Source organism: Gossypium raimondii, chromosome 11 (assembly GCF_025698545.1).
Source record: "Gossypium raimondii isolate GPD5lz chromosome 11, ASM2569854v1, whole genome shotgun sequence".
In the NCBI taxonomy this organism is placed as follows: Eukaryota; Viridiplantae; Streptophyta; class Magnoliopsida; order Malvales; family Malvaceae; genus Gossypium; species Gossypium raimondii.
Genome location: NC_068575.1, coordinates 36,732,903 through 36,746,194, shown reverse-complemented (window position 1 = coordinate 36,746,194; position 13,292 = coordinate 36,732,903). Strand labels below are relative to the sequence as shown.

General features: G+C 35.2%; 2 protein-coding genes across 4 annotated transcripts; both read right to left on the bottom strand.

Annotated features, from left to right (window-relative positions):
• Positions 1-5,487: 5,487 nt before the first annotated feature.
• Positions 5,488-6,432, bottom strand: LOC105804045 (protein CYSTEINE-RICH TRANSMEMBRANE MODULE 13). 2 transcript variants are annotated; one of them, XM_052623405.1, is made up of 3 exons: positions 6,123-6,432; positions 5,891-6,026; positions 5,488-5,791 (listed from the first exon to the last, which is right to left on the bottom strand). In XM_052623405.1, the coding sequence occupies exons 1-3, from the start codon at positions 6,172-6,174 to the stop codon at positions 5,743-5,745; spliced, it is 237 nt and encodes a 78-aa protein (XP_052479365.1). In that variant the 5' UTR covers positions 6,175-6,432; the 3' UTR covers positions 5,488-5,742. The 2 variants fall into 2 exon arrangements, with proteins under 2 accessions (XP_052479365.1, XP_012491985.1); XM_012636531.2 differs by having other exon boundaries at positions 5,488-5,747; positions 6,123-6,419.
• A 4,327-nt stretch (positions 6,433-10,759) lies between these two features.
• On the bottom strand, positions 10,760-12,558 carry LOC105804046 (hypothetical protein). Of its 2 annotated transcripts, none has more exons than XM_052623414.1 (3): positions 12,094-12,558; positions 11,853-12,025; positions 10,760-11,164 (listed from the first exon to the last, which is right to left on the bottom strand). In XM_052623414.1, the coding sequence occupies exons 1-3, from the start codon at positions 12,341-12,343 to the stop codon at positions 11,024-11,026; spliced, it is 564 nt and encodes a 187-aa protein (XP_052479374.1). In that variant the 5' UTR covers positions 12,344-12,558; the 3' UTR covers positions 10,760-11,023. The 2 variants fall into 2 exon arrangements, with proteins under 2 accessions (XP_052479374.1, XP_012491986.1); XM_012636532.2 differs by having other exon boundaries at positions 11,853-12,022; positions 12,094-12,552.
• Between the last annotated feature and the right edge of the window lie 734 nt (positions 12,559-13,292).

Below are 13,292 nucleotides of genomic sequence, written 5' to 3'. Positions count from 1 at the left end.
GGACAAAATGATTAAGAATGAATGGTTGTGGCAATTAGTGAATATCATACCAAATGAGTATATATATAGATATGTGCGTATGGAGATAGAATTTCTTAATTCTGTTTCCATATTTTTCTTCCTATAACATCACATTCTCTAGTTGCTCTGAAGAGTAAAAGAATTTAACTAAAGAAAGATTCGCATGCTACATCAATCATGTGATTTGAAGACTGGTAGTAAAGAAATTAAAGACCTGGTAAGCTTCTTTACCACTCTGTTCTTACGGATTAAAGAAAAAGATAGAGTAAGAACTCTTAAAAGCTTCCTACAATGATGGATTATGAGTTTTAAAATCTGGACATCTTTAGCTTATCTAGTAAATGATTGTCATGTTTGGCTGTTAGGAAAAAGGAGGCTCTAACAATTCAAACAAGCTAAACTAACAATGATAAGGAAGCAATGTGAGTTCTTACATTTTTCCTTTTGATTGATACATGTTGTTACACGAAATTGCCAGCTAATTGCTGATTGTTTAATAGTAGATAGTTATTGAATAGTTGTCTAACGTGATGCATGCATAACAATAATTTGTATGGTATGCATAATTATTGTATACATGGTATAGAGGGGAGACTATCAATGGGTTAGACAAAGTTAGGATTAGGGAAGGGTGATTTTGTTAGATACTAGTATACAGTGTTGTTGAGTGCACCCGTGATGTGCAGAGTTCCGGGCCTTGCGGAGGGGATACTGCAATGTTTGAGCATCAATATTAAGAATGACAAAATGGAGGAATGGAAGAAGGAATAAAGAAATTAGAATTCCGTTAAAATTCCGTCATCTGGGATTGTTGGGAGCAAATCGTGATGAGCGAAACTCCGGGCCTTGTAGAGAGGACACTTCGGTGTTTAAACATCAAGGTAGAACGTGAAAAGAAATTATGTCAACTGGTCTTTCGGGGTGACACTGTGATGATTGTATTTAAGTTCCATAGAACATCATCACGATGACGATCAACAGGCTCTATGAGGCGAATGTCTAAAGTTTAAGATCATAACTCGGTTGTGGAAACTAAGGTAATCCGCCAGGACAATAAACACGAGGTTACATTGGGAAGGTCCATAGATCAGTATACTAGTAGAGAATTCACCAAAGGCGATGATAAGAGTGATCTAGAAAACATCTCAAACTAATAAGGGTAAACAGAGAAAGTGACTCCTTAGATAATGAGGTATACATATTATGTTTAATTCAAGTCTGCCAAAGAAGGTGCGGATCCCACACTGTTTGAGTGGATGCGAAATTGGGCTAAACAGTTCACGGACTTCAATGGTAGACCAAACAAGAAATGGCCTTAACTTTGGGAAAACCTACCGGAGTTTTTTGGGAAGAAAATGCCAGCCTAAGACTAAATGACTAACGAAGTCTGCCAAGGTTAGTGAAAAGCAAAATTTTGTTGATCTGCCTCAGATAGGTGTCGCAAGTCCAATGAAACCCCTTAAGGAATGGACCGGAATAGCGAGTGCTATGGAGGTTACACTATAAGCATCAGATTCCCCAAGAGAAGAGAATGATAAGAATAGATTGTGTTTTGATAAGAATAGATTGTGTTTTGATAGGGACCCGCGTTACGACCATTATTAAAAAACATGGAGTATCGCCAATTTAGAGTAATAAATATTAGTATTAATGATTATGTTCGCCAATGAATGGCTCAAAGTAATTAAGGCACTATTCTTGCTAGCTGAGTGGTAAAATCCTTCTATGAAAACATGGAGTTTAATTCTAAGCTTGACACTTTAGTTTCTCAAGGTTTATGCAAATATATATACAAGCTATATGCATATCTCACTAAGTTTTTTTTATCTTATAAATTTGTTGCTTGAATGCAGTATTAGATAATGATATGGGTATCAAGAGGGACCAAGTCAGTTTCTACCCGAGTAAATGGCGCGTTGTAGTTGTTCAGGTATATAAAGGGGCACCCCTAGAGGCCTAGCTACGGGGTTTAATTTAATTATGTTCGTATTCTAGTATAAGTCCAAAAATTGTAAAAAAAAACTTTAAGATTAAGCTCGTAAGATTTACCCACCATTTGTGTACAAGTTTTTGTATTATTTAGATTCTCAAAATTTGAGTTATTAAAGTGTGTAATCAAATCAGAAATAGGAGTACTGTTTAAGTTATTTGGATTAGTGTAACATATGATACCTGAATTTGGTGATTGGATCGGGTATAGTGTGTTAAAAATTAAGTGGTATACAAGTTTTGATTTAACTGATCCTTTGAATGTAAGAAGTTAAGGAGTAGCCCCTATATACGTGTTATACGTGTTGCAGTAGATTTGGCTTAGTCCCTCGAGAGTTGTTATAAGAAAGTAAGTGAGACGTGAATGAGTGCAGGTTTGGTGAATTATAGTCAGGTTGGTGATAGGTGTAATGTCGAATAACAAGGAAAAGAAGGAAGTTTTTATTATTTTAGAAAGATCAATCCAAGTGTAAGAAAGGATTAAGTAAAATCCTCAAGCAATGGACCATTTCACCTGTGTTAATTTCCCTTTGGGTTGAAGAGGTGGAGGCATCGTCAGAGGTTTCATCTCCAAAAACGGTGCCACTTAAGGAATTTGAGCTGGATGTGTTAAAATCGTGGTCGTAGAAGAGTTCACTGAACTCCATCCATTTCTTTTAAAATTTCCTTCATACAACCCTTTTGGGATTTAGGACATCAAAGCCAAAGTCAGTCTTGACGAGAGGTCACAAGCGTTTGAAGTTCATGTGGCGTAAGTTGAAGGGACCCATAGCCACTTGTAAAAATAGTATCAAGCTAGACCTTAAAACTGCAAAACGTGCCTTAATACCTCTGTTGGTATCCGCCACAAATTTTTCCAAAGTCACATTGCTCTCTTTTTGTATTTACTCCTTATCGATGAGGTGTTGTTTCTCCAAGGCCTCTAGATGACAACCTTTTTCTTCTAATTCTTTCTCTCGAACTATCAAGGCTTGGTATTTAACTTCCCATGCAGTGACGGATTGAACAAGTTCACAGTTTTGAAAAATAAATGCATCATAGGATTAGAGAAATTGGGCGAGTGATTGTTCTCCCAAAAGAATGGTCCTATCAGAATCGGCTCGGTTGGCCTCCACCTCTCTGCAGGCCTGTTGGAGAGCCCAACTCATAAGTTCCCACTCCACGACTATTATTGATAAAGAGTCCGCCAGCTTTGCAATGGTAGGCTTGTAAATGCCCTCAGAAGAAAAAGAGGGTTAGGCGAATTCCTTCAGCTCTAGAGACAAGACCCTATCTTATTTTTGATAAATTAGAAGTGGGGAAAATGGATAATGATTTTTACCAATATGCTTTCTCCAAGAGAATAAGGTTTGTACCTCGCCTGAGAAAAGGGTAAAATCGATAGTGCCGATTGGGGAAATGGGTGAAGTGGAACTAGTATTAACCTAGGCTGGAGCCCGAAGTTGAGACATCGATGGGTGTAGAGAGGGGACTGCAGAAGTACTTGGCTTAGTGGGAGGGACGAAGATGGTTGGGGAGAGATAAAAGATTCCTTCTACAGGATTGAATGTTCTTTAGTAGGTCTTTGGCAACCTAAACCAATTTCTCTCTTTTCCTTGGCATTAGAGGACTTCCCTTCTAACCTTTTCCTCTTACAGTGGCTACTAACCGCTCGAACCCGCATATCAACCGTCGTTGCAACTTCTTGCACACCTTTTATAAGTGCCTCCACATCCATGTGAGGGGGATGTTGAAAATAGTTAAGAGAAAAGGAAGAGACTGCAATGACAAACTAGGAGCCAATAGTAGGATTAATATGGGTGTGGTGAGAATGGACACCTTTAAGTTCAAGTGTTGAAAGGGATAAGCATGAAAGAGGTATACCTTGGGGGATGGAAGGTTCTCTTCTTTTCCTCACTAATGATTAGGCCAACTTATCAGAGTCCCCATAAGGCTATGCTTCACTAGTAGGCTTAACCCTTTGTGGGTCTACTCCCAATGCTAAGTCCGCCGATCTAAAGCCATTAGGGCTTTGCTTTTCTAAACAATAATAGAAAACGTTCCTTACTGTTAGGAGTTTGTCCAGTTTCAGAGGATGCCCTAGCCTTAAGCAGTTATACAGTGACTTGGCAAGGTTTGAAACAATTGGTTGTCGTTGAAGACAAACAGACTCATGAGGGATAGACCACTTTATAGGGAAGCCGAAGCTACCTTAAGCTTCCTTCTCATCCATATGAATTTATGGTGGTCTGAATGGAAAATTAAGTAGGAACTTTGAATGATAGACCAATGGTCCTCGAGAGTGCGGAAGTAGATCCCCTAGGTAATGACCTCTAATTGGTAAAAATTTTGAAACACGCCCAAGAATGAAGGCTCACAATGTATACTACACTCAATGAAACAAGCTATCATAGTCCTCCAAGAAGGACCGTTAAGTTGTCTGGGTGCAATTCCATAGATATTTAACACCCTACAAAAGAAATGATGTAAATGAATATGGAAGCCTACCTCCAATAGGTATAACAAGAGGATGAATCTACTGCGGGAGTCACTCAATTGGCAATCTATTTTCACGATTTCAAAATCGTAGGCGAAATTGGGCAGTCTGATTCCTCTGGATGACAAATGTTTAAACATGTCCCCACGAGTAGTCGTACATTTGTAAAACGTCGATTCGATGGACGTGCTGGCTCTGTGATTGGGTAACCTATGCACGCACGTGAAAAAAGGTCTATTGCCACCCTAACCCTTCGGACTCCAATCGTGGTAGTCCTTTCTTCTTCCTCCTAATGATGGCCTAAATCGGGACATGACAAGGTTGTCGTGATGTGTTGTAAGAAACAAATTGTTTGGAAGCGCTGCATCATGTTAAAGGTACTCTGAGGATACAAGAACCAGATTTATATGTCATTCATATTATTCGAGACCTATTGCGTCGAGTTCGGGATATTTGTATTAGGTATGTGCATCGGTGATAGGATGACTGATTGCTTAACAAAAGCTACAAAAGGATTAATTATTAGCTTTTACTCTTGGTTCCAACATCTTAATTTTGCTTTGAATGTGCAGCATGAAAATGTTACTAAAATGATTGCTACATGATAAATTTTACCCTCCTTAATAAATAAATAAATATATATATATATGATGTAATTAACTTAAAGAATGAAACTAAAAAGGTCGACGGTATGAACTATTTTAAAAGAAAATTAATTAAGTTCATACAAATCTTTTGTATCTAATTGAATAACTGAATTTACAAAAATCAAATAAGAGTTTAATTAATTTTTTTAAAAATAAATCAGGACTTGTAAGATGGTAAAAAGTGAAGCTGATAAAATATAAAAATTCATGAAGTTAATCAGTTGATATGAGTTAGCTGACTCGGAAGCAAAACATTGAATGCGTCAAGGCATCAAGCCCGGGTGGAATAAAATTTCAATTTTCCATAGAATCGATTCCAGAAAACAAAAATGCACGTGAGAAGATGCGGCAATCTTAGAAACAAAGTTCCCATTCTTTTTCTTTTCCCCACATTACAGTGTTATTATAAATGAGAAATATCAAAACAATTCATGAATGAGAAAATGAGATGTTCTGACATAGTTAAAGGGAGACAAATGTTCATGTTAATACATCGGAATTGGATCTACTAAAAACATATTAAACCATGAGGATGATCAACCATCAACCGTTGTCCTCTTCTTTCTCCTTAGAAGCAAGCATCCAGAAGACAACAACAGCAAAGTGCTGCTAAACTGCACAAATATAAATTACTTCATATTTATTATGCCATGCAAGGCTGAAAAAAAACAGAACCAACCCTCAGAAAAAAGGCCTAGAAATTAAAATCATGACAACACTAGTTGTTATAGTATGCTCGAAAGTGAAGAAGTTTTACCAGCCTTCAAGAAAACCGGTTTCCTGCTGCTGCCTTGGCGGTGGCGCCGCTGCATACTGATACTGTGGAGGCGGCGGGTAGGCATAACCTTCAGCTGGGTATCCAGGCGGTGGATATGCATCTTTTGGAGGATACCCTGTAAATCCAACCCCCCATCAAAGAAATTAAAACCTAAAAACTCCATCAAATCTTCAAAAAAAAAAAAAATCAAAACCAGAGTTAAAACAAATACCTTGAGGAGGAGGAACTCCAACAGGAGGCTGCTGTTGATTGTAGTAACTCATCTTTAAACACAAAAACTCTGGGTTCTTTCAACTCAGGTATGATTTTATAAGAGATCGATAAGTCGGTTCAAAAAATCTTAAGCCTGAAGAAGAAGTTTCTCTATGTGCTTAACCCAGCCTTCACTCTTTCTGTTCTGTCTTCTTTTTTTATGATGGAGACGGGATAAAGATCAACTCCCAATATGTAAAGGGATTGGAATCTTGAATAGTTGAGGCACTTGAAATTTGGTTCCAGCTACGCCTAGAAACCTATTTTTATTCCAATATTCTAGAATGTAGAGCGAACCCGCGTAGTTGCTTTAAATGAAGCCACTTCGATGGAGGCTAGTTTTAGCAGAGGGTACATACCATGATTTGTTGTGAAATGAACATTTTGGCTTTTGAATATATCTACATGTTTAAAAAAAATGATGAATGATAAAAACACTTATTTTTTTAATCTTACATGATCATGATCTATGATTAATGTTCTTAACTAAACCTTTCAAAATACTTTTATTAATTAATTAATTTAAATGGTTAAATTCTATTCTTAGATTATCTTTATTCTCTTATAAAAATAAGAACCATTATGAATTATGTGATTAGAGTTTCGAGTAGACTTATTCATGGGTCAAGTTATCACTCAGGTTTGAAGGTCTGCTTGAAATTTGAGATGATTTGGGTAAAAAAAAGCCCGTTTAAAATATGGGTCGGGCTTAGACTTAAACATTCAAGTCTTGAGCCCGACCCAATCTATTTTAAGTTTATAATACTTAATATTATGTAATTTAGAATACATTAAAAAAATAAACTTATACTAAATATATAATACTATTGTAATGTAAACATTAAAAAAATGTTAAGATGACTATAAAATTTTTTAATAAATAAAAAATATACAAAATTATTAAATATAATATAATATAATATAAATATTTTTAAAAAATTAAAAATAATATGGACAGACTAAAATAGACTTAGGTTAGTCTTTTACAAATATGGGCGAGTTTAGGCAAAAATTTAAGCCCAAATTTCGGGCTAGGCTTAAACAAGCATAAAATATGTTACTATCATACTTAAACTCAGCCTGAATCTGGCCTGACCTGACCGGTGAACACCTCTAGTCTCGAGTTTAGTTTTATGAATGAATAAAATATATTTTTTTGAATTTAACCCATTCAACTTGAAATAATATAAAATTAATATAATTACTAAATATAAGATGTTAAAAATAAAATGATAAATAATTTGGGTTTAATTACCTAAATTCAACCTTGAAATCATTTCTTTTGTCAATTTCTTAGGCTCTTTTGACTTCGTTTTCATACACTTTTCTTTTTCCTTCAAAAAACTCAAAACACTTTTGAAATTATAATTTTCATATTCAGACACTTTTTCCTTAATATTCTGAAACTTTGCTTAAATTATGTATAATATTATTATTTTGGGTTGAATCTGATTTCATGAGTAAATAACATTAATTTGATTAATGAAATAATAAAAACTTAAACTCAAATATACAAAATCAAAGTATAAATCTTATTTAATATCAAATTTAAGTCTTTTTTATTGAATTAGCCTGTGACTTGAGTGTTACCCAAAAAAGTATCAAATTAAAGCCTTTTTAAAAGTACTCACACATTAACATTTTTATTTTTATTTTATTCTATTAACTTTTTCACCTGTAGGTTGTTTCTTCTTAATATAACCCAACCCAACCCCACCTACACCTGATCATGAGTCGGGCCACCCGGCTCGGCCCGAAGGCTCGCCCGAAATGTGGAAGGATTTAGACAAAAATGTAGGCTCGAAAAATGGGATTGGACAAAAAAATAAGGTCCGTTTAAAAAATGGGCCGGACCTCGGGTAAGGCAATTTTGGCCCAGGCCCGGAGCGAATTCACTAAAAGACAAAAAAAAAGTACTCTTTTTTTCAATGTTATTTTCTTATTATTTTCTTCATATTTTGCTACCATTTTGATATTATATTGCTACTATTTTGTTGTTATTGTTTGGATATTATATAATATTTATTTTATTGTTAATTTTGTTATTATTTTAAAGGCATTTGTTAATTTTGTTATTATTTTAGAGGCATTTGCTTGTTAAGTTGCATTTATCTTAGTGTTATTTGAGTCTGCATATTTTTTAAAATTTATTTTCAATTTGTTAAGGGATATTTATTTTGATGTTTTTAGTATTTTTGATGTATTATATATATTTAAAAATAATATAAAAATAAATACTGGCGGGCCAGGTCGGGTCCTGGTTTTATCATTTTTATTCGGGTCGGGCTTGGACAAAATTTTAGGCCCATTTTTGAGGCCAGACCGGGCCAATGCCTAGTAAATGAGACTGAATTTTTAGTTGAGCCCGGCCCGACCCGACCCATGAGCACCTCTAACCCCACCTTGAATTGTCTAATTTGTGAAGGCAATTTCATGGACGATAGGATTAAATTAGGTGAGTGAAAATAATAATAGTGGTGGGGTAGTGATATTAAAAATTGTAAAAGTAAAATTAAAATGACCGGTGAATTATGTATTTAGATTGAAACATAATTGTGGTTGCGAGATGAAAATAAAAAAATAATTGTGAAAGATATCATATTAAAATATGTGTACGCGCTGATGTGGACGCGCTTTGCTGATGTGGCAAAAACGCTCCCCCAGGGGCGCGTTTTGCTCCGTGTTTTTATCCCCAACGGCTATTTTTTTTACCGTTGGGGGGTCCAACGGTAAAGAAAAGAGTATAAAATCTCCCTCCTATTATTTCACACAAAATTTCTTCAAATTTTAGCAAAAAACTCTCAAATTTCCCCTAAATTTCTCAAAGCTCTCAAATTTCTCCTTAAATTTCTCAAAGCTCTCTTTAATTAATTATTTCCTTTAATTTTCTTTCTAAATTAGTATTATTTTTTTATAATTTTAAAAATATTTGATCGTGTTAGCAATGGTAGGGGAATTAATTTGTCTCTATCATAAACCTATCTCCGTCGAACAAATGAAAGTGGTAATGATTAATTTTAATTTTTGAATATTATTTATTATTTTTTTATTTATGTAATTTTAATTAATTTGCATTTATAATTTTTTATAACAGTATGTAGATCGGGTGTTACAATATTATATTCGTAATATGTCTGGTCCTGCATCATCTTTGATAGAAAATTACTTGAGGGAAGCGAGTTTTTGGCACGTAGCCACTATAGGTCGGGGGTGCAAGTTGGACCCGAAACTCATTAACGCGTTAATAGAGAGGTGGAGACCCGAGACGCACACATTCCATCTTCCATGCGGAGAGTGCACCATCACTTTGGAGGACGTGCAATTATAGTTGAGATTGCCGGCGGATGGGTCTGCACTCACTGAGTCCGTTCAATCTGCTGATTGGGGAGCCGTATGCTACGATCTTTTGGGTGCAATTTTGAATAATATTTACGCAGGTCGGATCGAGTTGGGCTGATTATGAGACACATTCCCGAAGCCGGGGAATGATTCGATTGAAGTAGAAAGAATACGATATGCTCGGGCATACATCCTTGAGATGATTGGAGGTTATTTGATGCCGGACTTGTCACGAAACCTTATAAATCTGAGGTGGTTGCTGAAACTCGTTGATTTTAGAGCAGTTGGCAAATTTAGTTGGAGGTCTGCTGTGTTGGCAACATTGTACCGGGAGATGTGCTGTGTCTGCATTTTGTACCGAACTCGGTCGGTTAACCGAAAAAAAATCGGGTTAACCGAATTATGCACCGCCCTAATCTATATGTTTACAATCATCATTGTACCAATAGATATTACAGTTACTCTTAACAATTATAATACAAATAGGATTTGCAACTGGAAAAATTGCAAGAGCTTATAAACCACACAGCAATTGAAGCCCACAACCGATCAAATCATTGTCTTTTGACAGCAACAAAAACTAAAAGTTGTATGCAGCTCCCTATGAACTTTGGTGTACAGAAAACATGTCCCAAAAGATGAATCCATTAAAGGAGAGAATGTACCCAAAACAAGGGGGAAAAGTAAATGTGATTTTTGATCAACGATTCAAAGTTTCAAGCCATGATAACAAAACAAAACCACATTGTACCATATTTCTAAACTTGAAACAGATAAAAGCTTTCTAAGTGGAGAAGGATGTTCCCATCCCACTACCATTTGTTAGGTGTTTCTGCAGTCCCTCATTGAAATAAAGCTCGGGACCATCACATTTGCATTTTGTCTTCACTTCCTTTTTGGGGGCCTTCCACTAAATCCCAATGTATCTTTCCTTCTTTTTGTATACTGTCTAATTACGTAGTAATATTAAACTCTTACACCTGAGCTTTCTTTTATCTAGAAAAAGTCCCTAGTCCTCGGGGACTAGGAGTGATAAAGTTCGCCCAAAACTCAACTCACTTCCGTTGAGCGAACCCTCATGGATAACTCTTAGACTTAAATTGAGAGCAAAGAAATATGTATGAAATGGGTTGAAGGTAACGTGAAAAATGATTTGGGTTGTTCAAGTTCTTTCAGATCCGAAGTCCGACCTAGATAATTGTTTTCCAATTTTCTAAATTCTACTAACATAACTAAAATGATCCAAAAAAAAAAAAATTGGAAATATTGAGTTTCGATGTTGAGATAGAAAGTGGTTCATTACATTCATTGATGTTCTAAGTGATTAATATGGTTTTACATCAAAACATAAATACTAGGAAGGCATTGGGAAGAGTGAAAGGATGGATTGTTATGTCTATGGCTTTATATAGTTGTTTGCTTGCTTTTTATTGGTTGTAGGGGAGTTGGGACTGAGGAGAGAAATGACAAAGGGGAAAGCCTGCAATGGTCCTGGAATAGAGATATGAAAGCTATTTGAGTTCAAGTCCCAATCTCTGCAATGCTCTGCAAAGCTGGCCTCCATTGCCCCCCACCCCCAGCACCACCTCCACCATGATGCCTTCCCATATACCTACTTCTGCTGCCACCACTGCTTCCCTGTCTGTTAACTTCCTGCTTCACCTGCACACATGGTAGAAAAAGAATGGGAAATTTTATCTAAAAGGACAAATTGGACGAAGGAACCCCATGAGAAAATGACAAATCCATAAGCTTCTTTGGGGGTTCAATTATTGATTTGCACTAAACCCAAGCTTTCCACGAAATTTAGATCCTTTTCTGTTCACTTACCTTGCTATATGAGGAAGACAAGTCATTAGACTAAATTCTCAGAAACATGCATGGTGAAATATGGTTGATTAATGATCATAAAAATAATATTTCATTAAAGTAGATATATCAATAATGACCAGTTGTTGTGAGTTCAACTTAACAGAGTAACATATTATTAAAGAAGATTTTTCAACATTATTGAAGTACGTTAAGTGTTGGAAAATAATTTTTCAAATAGATACCTCGAGATCTGTTGTTAAACAAAGTTCAGACTTCAGATTCTTCCTAGTTCTCAGTTTTTGAGACGATAACATTTTTTTTTAAACTTACAAAAACCCCATAAAACTCATTTCTTAGGCAGTAATGAATTGGTAGTAAAGATTAATTACATTTCTTGAAATTCGAGACCCCAAATTAAAACTCATTTCAGAAGCTTATGTCACCTATTCTGACAGTTTGTTAACTTAGACGAAACTTGAAACAGTAGTGTTCAACTTCAAAGTCGCTTTGAGCTTTGTTTTTTATTATTTATTATTACCTCAATAACCGAACTGCAGTTCCCAGATTTGGGATTCAGTTTGGGTTTCAGATCGGAAGCATTTGGCAAATCCTTTCTCTTCAACTCCATCCCAACCCCAATCCCTCCTCTTTCTTTCAACAGTTTCCCAAGCTTCGCGCACTTCTTTGCCGCAAACTCTTTCATAACATCTACTAAAAGAAAACAAATTAAACGAAAGGCAAAAACTATAGACGTAAAAAGATTTAAGTGAATAAATTACCGTCAAAGCTAATGAGTCGATAGACATGGCCGATTAATAGTGTGTCATCTGGTTTTAAAAGCTTGAGTTGCTTCAAAGGCATCCCATGTTGGTTTTTCGACGTGGGCGAGGTTAGCACAAGTGCAATGTAATGCCCTGGATTTGAGGTCATGATTTCATTGACACTAACAGGGTGGTAAATCCTCTCGATCTTGTTCCCTGGGTGGTGAATAACCACGGTTGCTGCTTCAGCTGCTTGGCAGTTTCCCATATCTTTACAGCACAACGTAGTTACACTCGGAAACAATGAGCGTACTACTGTTGAATGGAACAGACTTTGAGGTTATGTATACACGTTGAAGTGAAATAAAGCAGAGAAGTTTTAGGCCATAGGAAAAGCAAAGGAAAAAGGCTGTTCTTCGGTGCCTATATGATATCAGCAAGTACTTGATGATGAAAAAGGGAGCGTAAATGTGGAAGAGAGAGGACAGTTTTTATTAGGGGTGTTAGGTCAGAAAAGTGAAAGCCCAAATACTAGTCCACACACTTAACCCAAAATATGTATGTGAAAGATATTTAATATGGGAAGATTTATATAATTTAAATAATTGAAATATGTTTAATTGTTTATTTTTTATTAAATAATTTCAATAGTTAAATATATTAATAATGGAACCTTATGTGATGGCTTGATGGTCAAGGGTGTTCACCGCCTCAGATGTGATCTGTGTTTGAGTCACGTTAATTGCATTTGTTGTTTAGGTTTTGCCATGTCATTGTAATTCACCAAAAAAATATATTAATAATGATATTTTAAAGATCCAATTATCATATTTAATATTTCATTCATGTAAATTATGTATGTTCAGTTTTGAGTAAGTTAAACTTGTCTTATTGTTTGTAATTGAAATAATTTTACACGTTGTCATATCTTTTTGTATGATTAATACTTTAACATTATGATCCTTATATTTCATTCATCTAGATCTTATATGCTCAAGTTCGAGTAAATTAAATGTTTCTAAATGTGTATTTTATCATTTTAACCATTACATATATATAAATTAATAATGATATAGTATTCTAAATCAATACAATAGAAATATTAGATTTATTTAAAATTTACATACATAATAATTATAATTATATTGATAAATTTAACTGTCTAATCATAAAAAAATTATGATAACCTGTAAATTTGATTAATTAAAGATATTTGA

Excerpts from the sequence above, each read along its gene's own strand:
- LOC105804046 (XM_052623414.1), bottom strand. The coding sequence starts at position 12,343 with ATGGGAAACTGCCAAGCAGCTGAAGCAGCAACCGTGGTTATTCACCAC. Across the intron at positions 12,026-12,093 it reads TCGACTCATTAGCTTTGACG|TAGATGTTATGAAAGAGTTT; the intron begins GTAATTTATTCA and ends GTTTTCTTTTAG. Across the intron at positions 11,165-11,852 it reads ACTGCAGTTCGGTTATTGAG|GTGAAGCAGGAAGTTAACAG; the intron begins GTAATAATAAAT and ends CCATGTGTGCAG.
- LOC105804045 (XM_052623405.1), bottom strand. The coding sequence starts at position 6,174 with ATGAGTTACTACAATCAACAGCAGCCTCCTGTTGGAGTTCCTCCTCCT. Across the intron at positions 6,027-6,122 it reads TGGAGTTCCTCCTCCTCAAG|GGTATCCTCCAAAAGATGCA; the intron begins GTATTTGTTTTA and ends TTGGATTTACAG. Across the intron at positions 5,792-5,890 it reads ACCGGTTTTCTTGAAGGCTG|CCTTGCATGGCATAATAAAT; the intron begins GTAAAACTTCTT and ends GTTTTTTTTCAG.